Source organism: Micropterus dolomieu, linkage group LG18 (assembly GCF_021292245.1).
Source record: "Micropterus dolomieu isolate WLL.071019.BEF.003 ecotype Adirondacks linkage group LG18, ASM2129224v1, whole genome shotgun sequence".
In the NCBI taxonomy this organism is placed as follows: domain Eukaryota; kingdom Metazoa; phylum Chordata; class Actinopteri; order Centrarchiformes; family Centrarchidae; genus Micropterus; species Micropterus dolomieu.
This window is the reverse complement of record NC_060167.1, coordinates 21515898-21533069: the sequence shown is the minus strand read 5'-3', so window position 1 is coordinate 21533069 and position 17172 is coordinate 21515898. Positions and strand designations below refer to the sequence as shown.

Genomic DNA, 17172 nt, shown 5'->3' with positions numbered 1-17172 from the left:
TGCTGAACTCCTAATCCTGTTGGGACGCTGCCTCTCTGAGGCCCCCCCCCCCCCCCGCTATTTGTTTATAGAATCTCTCCTTCCCTGTCCAGCCCTCCTTTGATCACACATGAAGCAGAACTAACCTTGTGTGGTGAAAGCAGTGTGAAAACTAGGCTAGCTGTCTGGCTCTGCAGTCCGTCACAGCCCAGTGAGCACCCACTCACACACACACCTTTTCCAGGACAGGACAGCTTGCACTTCAGGAGAATATTAAATATGCAGTCTCCTGCCTCCTGGCCTGTGGGGAAGGGAGACTTGGGGCTAAGCCATAAGCTAGGTGTGTGCGTGTGTGTATAGATGAGTGTGCATCAGGGTTGTGCATAAGCAACAGCAGTCTTGATCAGATTCATCCTTTGTTTATGCAAACAGGAAGTGGGATAGGCTGTCCCTATGACCTCAGTGCAGTGTCATTAAGAGCTAATGAGGTAACACATAACTAACCATAACCTTCTCTAACAGTGCATCTGTGCCTTTTATATGCACTGGAAGAATATTCATTTTACTCTAATTGTCCGTTCTTCTCTTTCTGCTCTGCTCAGTCTGGCAGCTACATAAAAATATTCATATTCAGTTTCCTAATTTTTGAAACAGCATCACCCCTGCACTCACAAATCATACCTAAATGCTCACACCACATTGCCTAACCAATTAAACTCAAAAGTTTCTGCAGCAAAGCACAGACTGGATTTGCCTCATTCCCTCTGTGTCACAGATTAGTCACTGTGCTACGTGTCCTCAGTAGACACTTCTTTCTCTCGCTCTATCTTCACCTCTGTGGTGAGATCACAGCCCTATAATTCCTCTCTGGCTGACCCTGGTGGGCATACTGCCCGGGTGGGAGGGGGAAAGGTGAGTAAGAGAGAGAATCTGTTGGGAGCTGGAGCTGGTCTTGCTTCAGTTGTTCTTCACACACGACACACCTAGGTTCAGTTTCAAAGCAGTCTTTGGAAATCAACATGATTCATTAGCGATGCTCAGGCCTGGTCAGCGCATCAAGCTAGATTAGTCTTGATCTGATGAGTGTGGTTTCCACTGGACGGTTCATTTTAGAACTGGGGCTCAGTATCCAGTGCCTCTCAGCTCTTGTCTCTGTCTTTTGAAATGTTGTTGCTAAATCAATGCACATATGGTAAAATTACCTTTTCGAACCTCACAAGACCTTGGGGCTTCTGACCTCCACATCCTTTTGTCTGTTACTGATAATGGTGATAATTTATGTTGATATTGGTTGTTTTATTCTCTTGGGCGTGATTATTCAGTAACAAGACCACTAATGGGATGTGTTTGAGAGTTTTCATCCATCACTTGGGTCTCTTGGTATCCAGACCAGGGGGCAGGCTATTTCAGGAAGGCTCTGATCTGAGTTAAACATTTTTGTCTGCCCTTTAATTCACTCGCACCGCTGAACTATTTGGTTGATGAAGTTGAAATTCCTTTACTCTAGTCTTTACCCTGTCTCACATCCAGCCCAGCAGGGCTTCTTTGTTTTTAGTCCCTCTCTCCTCAAAGGCCAAGGTAGGTGTACAAGCAGTCACCTGTCAAGATTAATTAGAGCTTATGGCCGCAGATTGGTGCCAAGGTATAATCCTGCTCACCACTGGCTTGAGACACAGCCTCCACAGTGACCTTGTGTTGGATTTCACATTGACTCTGGGACAGAAATAATAGGTGTGGCACACTTACACACCCACAACTGTGCAGCCCTCTTAATCCCCGGCACTATAACCAAACCCTATTGCACTCAGCAGATTATATTATTAGTAGGTCGCTCAATGCTTCAGAGGTCTCCAGTAGTCTGTCAGGCAGACTTACTGACCAAGCATGGTGTGCTTCGTAAAACAAGTAATACACTGTGGTTTTCTTGTAGCATTGGGCATTAAAGGATAGAAGAGATGGGTGGCTAAGAACAAGTGTGGCAGTGGTTTTAAAAAATTTATCAATACAATCTCAAACTCTCTCCCTCCTTCACTGTCTGTCTCTGTAATGCATCTATCAAGACTTGAGGAGAAAAAAAAACCATCCACCCCAGAGATCACATTAGCTCTGACCCTATTTCTTTTGAAATGCTGACATGACATTTTATGAATACTTTGGAGAAAGTAGCCAGAAAGCTAAATGAGCCGTGAACTAATATCATCAGAAAATGCCATCATTTGTTGGTGGAACTTTTAGCCAGCTCTGAAATGCAATTTGGTGTCACAAATGGAACCACACCGGTTTGACAAGTTGAAATAAAGTTTCTCACGGGACTAACCTTCTTCAACTGACATTGTTAAAGAACTATTTCACTTTGGTGGAGCGTTTTAACTTTCAGCATGTAGTTCAGGGGCAGTCAGCTGCTAAATTTAGCTCCACTTGTTATCCACAGTCGCATTCAACCTTCAACATTGCATATTATAAAGAGGCAAAATGATTCCCTCAAATGTATGATCTGTGATGCATGCTGTAGAAATACTGTCCAGATCTACTCTTGCTTGTTTGTTGAGAGTATTATTGTGATCATTTTCAAAATTAACATTGAAGTGTGAAGCCAACTACAGGTTACAGGAACCTTTGCACAAACGGAAAACAGATGGCTTATTGCATATTCATTGCAGCCTTTTCATCTTTAAGTCTTTAAATAATTTCAGTTCAGTCGACCATCACTAGTGTAGTGATGTACTGATGATCAAACATTTGCAGCTTGTTTGTCACCTCACCAACACATCAATAAACTTTATAAAGTAAGAATTTTTTCAAAGTGACCCTCAAGAGACCTTCATAAACTACAGACTTACAAACAAGACAAATAGCTCTGTGAGGTTGTATTTAGGCACAGCGATGCTTTGAGCTAAATGCTAATGTTAGCATGCTCACAATAAAAATGTTAGAATTCTGATGTTCAGTCAGTAAAATGTTTATCCTGTTCACCATCTTAGTTTAGCGTGTTAGAATGCTAACATATGCTAATTAGCACTTAACACAAAGTACAACTGAGGCAGATGGGGATGTCAACACTATTTGCAGGTTTTTGGAACCAAAAGACAAATGAACATTTTAAGCTGATGATGGCGCTAGATGAAACGTTAGAGGTTCACATTATTATGATACATTCTTAAGGGGACATGAATTTACCAAATTTCCATGCAATTGACCCAACAGTTGTCGAGACATTTCTCTTAAATCCACAAAGGTTAACCTTATGGTGGCGCTGGGGAAAAGTCAGCAGTATTCATCCTATGGAAACCATGAATGATTACACAAAATTTCATGATAATCCATCGAATAATTGTCGACATATTTCAGTCCGGACTTATATCCGTAGTGGACCAACCGACACTACTATCCCTGGAAAATGGCACAAGATGGGTGTACAGCACTAGGGTACATTCCCCAGGCATTGTGTGTATAGAACTGTATTTTTCACTGTTGTTTTCTTCTGTGTTTTCCAGATCCTGGCAATTATCTCCATCCTCTTCATTGTGTTGTCAACCATTGCCTTGTCTCTGAACACCCTTCCAGAGCTGCAGGACACAGATGAGTTTGGTCACCCTACAGACAACCCACAACTGGCCCATGTGGAAGCTGTATGTATTGCCTGGTTTACCATGGAGTACTTGCTTCGCTTCCTCTCCTCCCCCAACAAGTGGAAGTTCTTTAAGGGTCCTCTGAATATTATCGACCTGCTGGCCATCCTGCCCTACTACGTCACCATCTTTCTGACAGAATCCAACAAGAGTGTGCTGCAATTTCAGAACGTCCGTCGAGTGGTTCAGATTTTCCGGATCATGCGGATCCTGCGTATTCTGAAGCTGGCTCGTCACTCCACAGGTCTTCAGTCTCTGGGCTTCACTCTAAGGAGGAGCTATAATGAGCTGGGCCTGCTCATTCTTTTTTTGGCCATGGGCATCATGATATTCTCCAGTCTGGTCTTCTTTGCAGAAAAGGATGAAGAGGACACCAAGTTCAAAAGCATTCCAGCTTCCTTTTGGTGGGCTACCATTACTATGACAACAGTTGGCTATGGTGATATCTACCCAAAAACTCTACTGGGAAAGATAGTTGGAGGTTTGTGCTGCATCGCTGGAGTACTGGTGATAGCCCTGCCTATCCCAATCATAGTGAATAACTTCTCTGAGTTCTACAAAGAACAAAAGAGGCAGGAGAAAGCCATCAAAAGAAGGGAGGCTCTAGAGAGGGCTAAGAGAAATGGTAGCATTGTCTCTATGAACATTAAAGAAACATTTGGCCGCAGTGTAGAGCTCATGGATGTAATGGTGGAAAATACTGAAGAAAAAAAGAAGGTGCATGATAATAATGTGTCTCCAACTCAACTGAAAGGGACACCCAAACTCAAGTCACAGATGAGCCCCAGCAACCCCACTAAGACTCTCGAATCAAGCTACCAAGAGCAGGCCAAGCCTTCTAGTAGCCCTCAACATCTCAGCGCACAGAAACTGGAGGAGATGTACAATAAGATGGCCATAGCCCAGTCACAACCCAACGTCGACAGCAATGAAAAAGGGCCACTGCCCAAAGCAGTCAGGCAGAGAGCTGAATTTGAGATGGGAAACATCCCCACTGAAGCTATCTTAAGCACAGCAGAGGCAGTTACAGACATGAGGAGCATGTCCAGCCTTGACAGCTTCATCAGCTGCGCCACTGACTTTCCTGAGAGCTCTCGCTTTTCCCACAGCCCTGTCAGCAACATGATAGGGAGGTTCAGCACCAACCCCAGCCTGGTGCCCACCATGGAGAATGAGCATGAAGGATCCCAGGGCACCACCACACCCCTGACAGGACCAGGCACCGAGCCCGGTTCTGACAGCTCCAAGGGTCTACATTTGAACAAGCCACTCAAAAGCCGCTCTCTCAAGGTCAACTTCAGAGATCGGGAGGATTCAGGGACAGGGGCCTTCTCAGACAGCTCGTCAGTCCAGAGTCCTGAGGTGTCTATCTACACAACTGCCAGTAACAGGACACCCAGCAAGAGTCCGGAGAATTTACCGCCCGTCATCTTCACGTTCCACGATGCGTCCATCAATAAATTCATCGATGCCGACACAGATGAGGAGGAGCACCTGAATGATGGTTCACGCACCAACCCTTCCCAAAGACTTCTGGAAAAAGCCAGCCCCAAAGCTGGCCATCACTCCAGCTTCCAGCAAGGGTCCAACCACATGGGGGGCCTGCAGAGGAAGCTCGGGAACAGCACACTGCCGCTAGAAGCGCAGGAGAACCATGTGGTTCAGGAGCTCATGCCACTTCAGGGAGCGAAGAGTCACCCTAACGCTTAAAGTTAGAATAAGTGAGAGACCACAGCACAAACATACAGGAGAGGAGGAAGTAAGGGACAAAAAGAAGCACAGTGAACTAAACTGAACTTCCCAAAAATATGAAAGTCACTGAAAACATTTTCAGGAATATTTAAAGAACTATAATGCAAAATGCTTCTCCCATGACAATAGAATCCTTGTGGACAATGGGGAAGATGTTTGTGTTTTGCTCTCTTGTTTCCTATCAGGAGGAATAAATTAATTAACAGCGAACTCTGATCTAAGAGGTTTTAAAAAGGGCAAGGAACACCTGTCTGATAACTTTTACTATTTATACATTGTTTTTGCCCAGAATATCATCTAATAATCACAGCCTGGTTGTAAGAGTACAGAATATCGTTTTCATAAACAAAAACCTATTTTTCTGACATCCCAGGATACTACGTAAAAGCCACTATAGCAAAAGCTGTCCACTCAGTAGCAAACCACAGAGGGCATTGAAACATGGCAGTGACACTGGAAAACTCATTCAACTGAGATAGTTCAAGGAACTACGTTGTAGTGTGAAGGGGAAACTTACATTTTTCTTTAACTTATGGTTATACATGTATTATTATGGCATTACAACGGACCAAGTGTGTTGGGAAAATGTATAGTTTGCTTTCTTTACCTTCCTTCCTCAAAACTGGCCTTAGTTAATGTTGTCACCCATGTTTTATGTTTGTTTTTGTATTAGTGAGAAAGAGAGACAACACATACATATATAAGTTTATGCAATGATTATCTTTCATGTACAGTATATTTATTATTATGTAGTGTTCTTGGTCCCTTGTCTCAAGTGTGAACTTGAGGAGAATCAAGTCTATCAGTTTGTTTCCGTTCAGAGTTTAGTGTCTTGCTCGTCGATTTTTTTTTACTGCACAAAATACATTTCGACAAAAGGGACACTGTGAGGCTGCATCCATCGATTTTCCTTCTTGTTCCCATTGTGCCCGACTGCTGGCAAGAGAGAGCACCTTAACATGATATTTTTTTCTTTATTCTTGTTCATTTACTTATTTTTTCTTGTTTCTAAATATCTCTGTGTGTCCCTCAGATTGGTGTAATTGGAGTTCATTTTGAATCTGGAGAAAATCAAGTCTTTTGTCATTTCAAAACTTTCTCAAAGGTGTTTCGCAGGAGCTATCATTCCTATTGTATCTGATAATCTGAACTTAAAAATAACATAAAATGACTCATGAGCATCACCATGGCTGGAAAGACAGCACTGAAAATCACAGAGATTTTCTATGTTGAACCTCCAGTTTTGTAGGAGTGTGAATATTGTACAACTACAAATGTAGAATATTACAAAAAAACATTTATTGTACAAGGTAAAGAATCTAAATAATTTATATTTTTAAGATATTTTCTAAAAGAACTGTTAGACAAATATATTGTGCTAATCTCATAGTTTTGCATTTCAATATATGTATTGCATTATTTTGATGGAGTTGCATTTATTAGATGATATACTGTAGTAGAAACATTTGTATTGTTTGCTACTGTCTCCCTGTAAATGTCTGTCCCTCTCTCCTTTGTGCAATGCGAAGAACCAAAGAATTGTTCTTTCTGATAACTCACACAGATGATAGTACATTTTAGTGTTTTATCTCAATATGTTAGAAATGTAAGCTTTCCTTTTCCAAACAGCAGATTTTGGCATATTTCAGGTGCTCATTCGGTACGAACATGTAAGCTGGATAGTGCACAGACAAGAGGACTGGGATCTGAAGGAGAAAGCTATTCACGGAGAATGCAAAGAATAGAGGGAGAAAATGAAGAGGCAACACAGCACTTTATTTTAAATCCATTTCTAAAGCTAATTGGATTATTTACACTCTGTGGATCGTCGCAAGTAGTTCGCCTCCAGAAATCCAAAACATTATACTCATCTGAGTTCACATGACATTTCTTACAAACATAAAGCCACCTTGAAGCAACAAACAGCTCGCCTCTCAGGCACACAAACAGCATGGAGGTAGACCTATACCTTGTGTTTCTGTAGACCACTTTAGTTCAGCCAAATATCCTGCATCCTGCTTTTCTGTACGCACCTGACTCCAAATTGACTCCAAACATATGACCACTCTGGGTGTTGATCATCTGGTGCTCTCATGCTGTTTGTTACGTTAATAATAACAAGCATGGTTTTATAACATTAGGCTATGAACTTTACAACATATCATGCAAGCATGCTGCAAAGCATCTAGTTTGAGTAGTGAAAAAAGTATTTACAATGTTTGGTAGTTAGATATTTCCGTGCCTTTGCTTTCGAACTAACGCCTGCCCCGCACGCTGAATCTGTCGCTCTGCCCTGGCTAATGGAGCCCGAATGACAATTAAACAAAACTGTACAGGAAATAAACACACAGAGAATCAGGTCATCATGCTGTCAGACTGATATATTAGATATCCATAGCCCTCCCTCTAAGGTCTTTCCTGAGCACTTGCACTTAAATGCACCAGACGTTTACATGAAAAAGGGCCAATCCACAAAAACAAACAGGTGCAGACTCACTCGGCAGAGTGAACGACCACTGTTTCCATGGTGATGGTTAAGATGACTGGATGGCTCACATCTGATGCAAGGAAGTAGTCTAATTTGTCCACAGTCCTTAAAGACTATAGTACTGTTTACATTCTGTTCACGCATTCATTCATTCATCAATCATTCTTCTAATTCTCCCTCCTCACCTGTGGTGTCAGTCTGGTGAAGCCTGAAGACATGATTTGAACAGAAAACTGGAGTGTGGGGCTTTCAGTCAGACTGTCACATCATGCCCATATTTCACTCTGTTTCATATTAACATGAGCACAGCAGAAACTAAGGGGCTGTTGCTTCTGTGTATGATGTGTATGTTCACTTCAGCTAACTACTCTCGTGGAGGGAGTGAGTGTGAAATGTGAATGGAATAGGAACAAGCTGTGTGTGACAGAGAGAGCTGTGCAGCAGAGCTGTCGGTCTGGTAACAACTGACATCTCTAATGATGGCTGTAGAACGCCGCTCCTTCTCTTCATCTCCAACTTCAGCCTCAAATAACGCAATAACACAGACAAGAAGATCTTTCAAAACCTTACTCATGAGCTGTTCACTGCACTTTAGAGGTTAAAGCATTCCTTCAGACAGGACAATTGCCATCATAGTCTGTCATTGAGTGTGCATAATGTGTCTTTTGTGCAGAATGACAGTGCAAAAATGGCAATGGCTTGAGGCATCCTTTTGAGGATGTGTTCATTTCTGTAATTCTAAAAATATCATCCCGGGCATGCAGAAGGAGGGCCCGGGACAGCAAGAAAGGCTCAGTTACAGGAGTGTCTTTGGTCAGATGGTGCCGTGGAGCTCTGAGGAACAAACGTTGTAACAAAAGAGTCTGGCAAAAGGGAGGCCACGGAGGCTTACAGTAAACTATACAAACAATCACTGGTGTGTGGGATTTGTTGCAGCCCAGCCCTTAACACTGACTTGTATAAATAAAAATGTCAAACTGACAAGTGGTCATATGACTTTTCACTCCTCAAGGCACAGAAGAAAAGACTAAATGAAAAGGGCGGGTGTCTTAGTGAAGAATGACGGTTCATTAACATTCATCACACAACCGTCAGACACACACACTAAACACTAATAACTCTTTGGTTTGGCCGCTCATTATAGTGGATTTCCTAACAAGCCATAGCCATATTACTCTTACTCCTCTGTTGGATGAATGTTAACAATGTCCTTATTGCTTTTTATATTTTTTTTTTCTTGTTTTCTGAACTGCACTTTATTATTTTTCTGTATTAAATCCTTTCCTGTCTAGAGACCATGCAAATATAAATGTCAACATACAAAAGTACACATTGGTTCAAACACATTTTTCAAAAGCACAAGGTATAATGTCCCTAAGTATCAATGTCTTTAAGCACAATACGCCACACTAGAGGATTAAGCCAAATGCAGACACATAATTAAATTTTCAGAATCTTTCCCCTTCTTCAGGGAATAAATCACCTCTGTTCAGCTCACACAGGTCTGTACCTTGCCGTGTCTGGGGAAATGTTTGTTTTGTAAAGTTTCATACTTTGTACCAGTTGACTTTGTAGAATACGATCTTTGTGGTTTCCTGTTGTTCAACGCATGTAGCACAATTAAACTTTGAAACACAGAACTTGTAAATATCCTCTAAGACGCTATAGGAAAATGTCTATGATCAGCAATTTCAAAGCAATTTTCTCCTTTTACTGATTGATGCTTAATAAAAGACAATTATCCAGTGTTTGGTGCTACGAGCCTCACTTTGTTAACTGAAATGTGTTTTTTATAAACGCACTGCACTCTTACTACAGGGATGTAATACAGGAGAGTGAGCAGTCAGATTGTGCAATGACCAAGCTTGCAGATTTTATACAACAGCACCCTCCAGTGTTAAGTTCTGTAAAGATACCCACTCCCACTCCAATAGTCATGTTGATACATGTATGGTAGTTTTAAATTCTTGTTTTTACTACTAAGTGAAATATAAGAGTAAAACAAGAAGATTACCTCCTAGATCAGGTCAAATGTTGACAGAGTGATGCTTCCACAGGGTGACCAGCTAAATGAGGAATAGTTTAATTTTATTTTTGAATTATAAAATGTATGGCTAAAACTAAAACATATTTTCAATATCACTTACTCTGTCTTTCTTCTTTTCAGGTTAATGGATTGTTTGGTCCATAAAATGTAACCTGTATTGTTATATGTATCACGTATTTACAATGATATGAAGAGAGAAAACACATTTAGCAAGCTGGAACCAGCAGATGTTGCTCATTTTTGATTAATAAAAGACTTAAATGATTAATCAGTTATCAAAATTTGTATAAATTTTTTTTTCGGGCCGATTTACTATATTATTAATAAATTAATTATTTTAGCACTATATAATGCCAATATTTTTCCACGATTTCAGTTCAGCATTGAGATTATAACAGCTGTTTCCTTCATAGGTTTTGCCTCTAAACATTATCCTAATTTGTTACACTGTGTCGTACAATAAATGAATAAAAACGAGTAAAATCTTATTAGATGGTTATCAGGAGGTGGTGATGGTACAGGGGGTGGTGATGGCGCATAGATAGGATGCTTGCCTTTGGTGTGGGAGACCTGGGTTCAATTCCCACTGTGAGGCATCCACCATTGTGTCCCTGAGCAAGACACTTAACCCCTAGTTGCTCCAGAGGCGTGTGACCTCTGACATGCATAGCAATTGTAAGTTGCTTTGGATAAAAGCGTCAGGTAAATGTAATCTATTTATGGTCCTTGGCATGTAAAGTTTTGACAGTGTCATTATCAGCCAACCATCCATCCATCCATCCATCCATCCATCGTCAACCGCTTATCCTGCGTACAGGGTCGCGGGGGGCTATCCCAGCTGGCATCGGGCGAAAGGCGGGGTAAAATACTAATATTTAATACTTAAATATCATACTTAACAAAAGTAGTTTACTGTTGTCAATTGTTACTGAGGTGAAGATCTTACATAAAAGCCAAACACATCTCAAAGTGAAAGTTACTTTTTTTTTTTTTTTTTTACAAAAGACTTCAGGTAACTGTAAGAGCACAAGCGCAAACTTACTGTGAATGCATTGCCGAAATCAAAACAGAATTAACTTATGACATTAATATTTATTAAAAGAAGACTATTTAGTTTATAGACTGTGAGTATAAAGGTTAAAAGAAAACTTATTTAAGTGACTCTAGAAATAACTTTTAAACTGTGCCCTTTGTTATTTCTCCTCACTATGTTTTGGCATTTAAACACTCAAGATGGCTCAGAAAAGTCTGCAGAAAGACAATAATTAGAGGCTGGTCTTGTCTGACTCAGAATTCACTGCACTGTCTCTTTGACAGAAAAGGGGTCACTGCAAAATCCTGAGACTCAAAAACAAAAACAAAAAACAGAACTATAGCGTATTTCAACTACATTGCTCAAAGCCATGTTTACCTTTTAAAGCACAGGTTTATATTTTTTTCACTTCTTTTTTCCTTTGATCCCTGTAATCATTCTTCCTCTCCATAGTCTACTGGTTGTGAAGATCCCTACACTGTAAACCCAAATAAGTTAATATTACTCAAAAAAATTTGTGGAAACTGATTACCTCAAACTTTTATAGTAGTGGTAATAATATTTTTGAGTAAACCTTAACTTAAAAATAATACAATTAAAAAGAATAAATAAATTACACCGATTCACTGATGCTTATTAAAATTACATTACACTTATTCTTTACTCAATAAATGTAATTGTGCACAACTTATATGCTGAGGGAAATCTACTCAAAACAAATTTATTGTGATAGAGTCAAATACTAATGGAAACTCGTCAACTTGAAATTTACAAAATGCCCCTTTTCAGAAAGTGAAAAATACGAATGAACTCCATTATTACAATTAAAGTTCCATTTATTAGCATCAAAACCTTAATCCGTAATTTCTACATTTAACAGACACATCTTGCATAAGGCACATCTTGCATAAAGCTGAATAGACAAAAATTTTGATAATCAATTTGTTTTCATTCTTTTTTGCAATAATGTTGAACATTATCAATTTCCAGATTCTTAATGAGATTTTTTGGTGTTAATTGATAATAACTTGAATCTCTTGAGCTAAATAAAATTTCCTTTTACTGCTGACTTTACTGTGTTTTGTGGAAAAAGCTATGCATAATTTTATTCCATCAGCAGCACTTCTACTTAATATAAAAGGGAGCTTTAAATGTGGAGTTTTATGGAATCATAAGCAAATAAAGATAGCTAATCAAGATTGTTTAAAATAAGAAGCCCCACACTATGTAAATTTTTATGTCAGTCAGAGGTAGTAGAACAATATCAAGGTTTCTGCAGGTTTCACCTGGACTTTTTAAGACCATTATGAATGAAATTTAAAACCTATATCACGACTTAAAAAAAGAAACGCACAAAGGAAATGCAGTCACAAAATTACTTGCAGAGTAAATCAATATATTCAAATTAGGGTTGAGTGAGGTCTACAAAATTGGCATTGGATGATGTCAACACCCTGCGATGGACTGGCGACCTGTACAGGGTGTACCCCGCCTTTCGCCCAATGTCAGCTGGGATAGGCTCCAGCCCCCCGCGACCCTGTACACAGGATAAGCGGTTGATGATGGATGGATGGATGGATGATGTCAACAATGAAACACCGGAATGGACGATGACATTGATAAGCTACGTAATTAACAAGCTGGCATGAGGTGTCTTTTTGGACACTTATAAAACTTAACCTACTGCTGATGGATAAACTCAGGGGAGCAGACAGGGAGACAATAATAAACTACACCCCAAATGCTAAACTTGCAAAATAAGTCTACTGGGGTTGAATTCTAACCATTAGATCTGGGAAAATTCATTTGGTTAGTTTTGATGCTCTCCACAGTGATTTTATATTCATTGCGCAGCACCAATCTGTTTTGAGCCTCACCACCTTATAATGGCAGGAAAACACATGACCACAGAATCATTACAGATAGGATTATTCATGTTTTCCTTTTGTGTCTTAATTTACTGCTTTATACATTTGTAGAAATTAACATAAATAGGCAACATGAGAACCACCTCCCTTCTGTATTTTTACAAGCATTTAATTTGTACATCAAAATCCAAAAGAATAATCTCCTCATTAGCTTAAAAGGACTAACTTTAGTTTGCACCCATAATTTGCTTTAACGTTACTAACCTCAGCTCCTCCGTGGTCAACACCGTCCTTTCTTTTTAATGTAACTATTGAGATGTACAACAGAGGACAGAGCTGTAATCTGACAACTTGATGCTGATCTTATCCTCCGCTAACTTTCACCGTCACTTTCTGCCGCTCACATTCGCTCATCCTTTGAACGAGGAGAGGGAGGCAGCCATGCGTTGAGTGTTACTGTAATTTACTGAAAATCACTGACGATCATGTGAAATTTTAATAGCGGCGCTCATTCATTAAGCAGCAACAGTAGGCTTCAAATATGTTGCTAGAGACTGCTTTTTAGCCCTAAGATCTGTTTTTCCATCCAAGAACCGATAAGGTTGCACTTCCCCATAGCTGAAGAATAAATCCGTTTTATATCTGTGGTACATTCCGAAAGAGACTTGCGGCAATAACACGAAAGCTGCCTGTTGGTCTTTGTAGTCGTAATACAGCGAATTATATTTAAACTGATTTGGACCAGAGACAGAAAGAACTACACCACCAGGGGAGGAAAAAACATTCTTGAGCGCTGCGGGGTCATTTCAATAGGCATTAGAGGTAGCGTTACATGGACGTTGGAAAATTAATACCCGTTTAAAATTATTTAAGACCTACAACACAAACTTCAGCCTTTTTAAGGCCTTTTTTTTATTTTAGACTTTTTAAGACTGCGGAAACCGCGGAAACCCGGCAGGACGTCTACCTGACAGGTGCTGTTATCAGAGCAGCTAATCTGGAGGTCCGAGTGACAGAAAGTGATGGTGAATCTCAGAGGAGGTAAATATTCTCTGTGTCAGGTAATAAATGCTTCAGCTTCTATAGACCAACAAAAGTCTGTTCCCAAACGGCTGGAGAAGTGAAGCAGGTTAACAAACATCTCCCTTCAGACTGGAAGCTGAGCAGGAAGCTAACAGAACGTCTTTTAGTTCAATTTATAGAAAGTAACGAGCAGCTGTATTTCATTCCAGCCTACCTGTCCAGCTGAGAGAAAAGAGGTGTACTGAACATCCATGGGGTACCATATTTGGGTCACACATAGCGACTTAGCAATCACAAGGTAGCCCCACCCTAAAGCCTCCCCTGCTTTCTGGTATATTTTTTCTCTAAATGGGACCATAATTTACTAAATGAACATCATGCTGTGTTGAAGACGACTAGCGACTGAGACCATAAACTCATTAGGAAAGTGTTTACTGAGGTAATAAATCAGCTGAGAAGTAGCCACATTTTCTCAGGGACACATTGGTGAACGTGTCACAATCTGGAATTAAACCCGTGTCTCTCACAACAAAGGCATGTGTCTTATCCGCTGTTACATCACCACCCCCAGAGAAACAGACAAGTCCATCCACAGCCACCTTTCACTTTGGCTTAAGTGGACTGCACCAGGAGTGTCAGTGTTAGTGACCACAGTGAGAAGTGTCAGCAATGTCTGGTTCATCTTTGCACTGCAAAATACAAACAGTCCAATTATGAGGATAATTATAAAAGAAAGCTAGCACTGCATGCTCACTTAAAAGCATATTTTTTTATTTTTTCCAAGCCTGTCTTGATACAATACTCACATGCCAAAATGTTAAGAGTTACTGGTGGCCGTTATGATTCCTTCTGTCTATACTGACTCTATAATGCTTTCTTAATCTGACTTAACTTTAAGAGAATGAGGACAAAAGTCTAAAGTTCATTATCAGACTTCAGCAGTCTGACTTAGACAAGCCACAAAACATATCGTAAGTATTTTTAGAAGTTAGTCTTTGTGTGTTTACTTGCTGAGGTGCAGCAGTGGGACACTTCCTTCCAACAGTAAACCTACACAATGACCTAACAACAATATCCATTTAATTTTTTGACTAGACTGCTTAAGCCTTATTTAGCTTCAACTAAACTTAGTCTCCTTAAATCTTGTGTCCTCACATGGGGAATTTAGGTTTTGAGATCCAAGCACCGTATACTTCATTCTGATCAACTTAGACCTATTGTCCTCATTAGTGGGCAGTTGCCTGTGCCATAGGGTCACTTGCCATCCATCTTCTGATGTCTGTTTCTTCTTTGTTACACATTGGGTACACATTCTCATTTCTTTTCTAAAAGTACACCCTGTTCAAAGACAATGCTACTAATATAAATACACACAGAATCAAAGCCCAGGTCTTGGAAGGTTTGGGAAACATTTTTTCATGAAAGGAGAAGAGTGGATTTGTCCCTAATTTCTAACAATTTGGCAATGTCTATGAAGGGGATACTAATAGCCAACACTAACCAGACTAATTGTATAATATTTCATCATTTACCTTCTATCTGAAGCAACATTCCCACACCAACACAGACCCATGTGTTTTTTCTCAACAGTGCCATTTTTGGTCTGAACAGGGTTGAGACAGAATTTCAGTCAGGTACTAAATAGTTTAAGAACCATAAAAGGAGTCTTTCAACCATCTCATCATAAGTTTAAAACAGCCTTTAACAAAGCCTACAGTGAAAAATGTTTACACTTAATGCTGTAATAGCTCTACAGTTTTCTCGGCTTTTGATTGCCGCCAATCATTTCTGAAAGAAATCTATGAGAATTTTAAATTGCTAAATATACAAGTCAAGTCAGGGCTAAAATATCTTCTTTCATGTTAAAATGTCATCCACTGTTAAATGTTGCTGACTCCAGTTCTAGCAATGTAGTATTTTTTTATATCCTCAGTATGTCTGATTAGCAAGCCAGTAATTGATAACATACCTTGGATAGCTGTAGTGCCACTCAATACTGCGAGAGCAAATATAACAAACAATATAAAGATTTCCCATTAGCCCAGTCAACAAGAACATCGATCTAATGCTGATTTTCTTAAAAAAAAAATACAATATTTTATAATTTATTTGACTCACCAATATCAGAGCTGCTTTAGCAAGTCAGGTGATTATGGGCATGATGAAATTCCTTCAGCAGCACTCTCTACAGTCCTTAATGGGCACACAATATATGAACACCAACTTTTGATTAGTTTACAAACTAAAGGCCACGTAATCACTTCTCACAAACATGTGATATGGACAGAGATTATTGTTGTGATAAATGTATTTAGTCTTTAAGACTTAGTTACCAGTTTATTTGGTACATCTAGCTAAATTTAATGCAGTCTAATCCAATGTTTTTGCAATAAATCCTCCCTGTGTCTGCAATATAAGGGCTGAGGGGTTTATTAGGTTCACCCGATAAAATGAAACACGAAAAATCAGCCATGCATCAACACTATTTTAGGATACATCTTACCGAGATGTCTTTGAAGCTCGAGGAAACTCAGCGCTCAGGTACACTTGAGAGGACAGATCTATTAAAACAGAATACAACAGATATAAGTTAAATATAAACATATTAAATATTTATCATACAAACATAATAATAGGTACTAGGCTGTACATTGTTCCACATTATGAATGTTTTTACTCTTTGAGGAACCGTACATCTTACTACAAACACTGCATTCACAAACTGCTCATTAACTTATATGAAGGCAGAGTTTGACTGTCTCCACAGTGATGGACTAAAGTAACGTTAACCAGCAGTTCATTGCAAAGTGAACATTAACGTTACCTCATTGTGTTAGCCAGCTAACTTTAAGTAACGTTAACATTACTGCGCCTGAAAACAGAACGTTTTCACTTACTAGACCAAAGCGCATGTAATAAGGAGCAGCCCCAGATGAAAAATCATAAGTGTTGACGACTGTCTGGAAAAGTTTCAGCCACTGTTAGCTTACATTAGCTAACGGTTGCTAACGTTAGCGTTACAGGAACGCGGCAAACTGACTCCATACTGCCTCCGGTCATCCCAGTGGGTTATGAAATAAAGTCACAGAACAGAAAAGAACACTTTCACAGCGCTGCAAAGAAAGCTGGATTCTCTGCTGGAACAGTTTTTCAATCAACATTGTGTTACCCAATCAGCTGCAACACATTTAGAAACACAGCTGTGGTTAAAAATGCAGTAAAAATCAGCGCGCTTGCATGCACAGCTGTGTGTTCAAGGCACCACTGTTTCTGTTAAATAAATAAATGTTTTGCTACCTTTTGTCAGCTGAATTCAGCCTTGATCCAATGGTGACATCAAGGTCCTCCAGTCA

At 39.8% G+C, this 17172-nt stretch overlaps 1 protein-coding gene and 1 long non-coding RNA gene across 2 annotated transcripts in view; one reads left to right on the top strand and one right to left on the bottom strand.

Annotated features, from left to right (window-relative positions):
- LOC123987328 (potassium voltage-gated channel subfamily B member 1-like) overlaps positions 1–5335 on the top strand; it is a 32877-nt gene extending 27542 nt beyond the window's left edge. Inside the window, exon 2 of the mRNA XM_046076099.1 lies at positions 3474–5335. Within this exon, the coding sequence (XP_045932055.1) occupies positions 3474–5318 (1845 nt within the window). The 3' untranslated portion in view covers positions 5319–5335. The remainder of the gene's footprint in view (positions 1–3473) is intronic.
- LOC123987331 overlaps positions 1–17071 on the bottom strand; it is a 21758-nt gene extending 4687 nt beyond the window's left edge. The window contains exons 1-3 of the long non-coding RNA XR_006829093.1: positions 16717–17071; positions 16323–16380; positions 15938–16012 (exon numbers count right to left, since the gene is read on the bottom strand). This is a non-coding gene — a long non-coding RNA (uncharacterized LOC123987331). The remainder of the gene's footprint in view (positions 1–15937; positions 16013–16322; positions 16381–16716) is intronic.
- Positions 17072–17172: the final 101 nt, after the last annotated feature.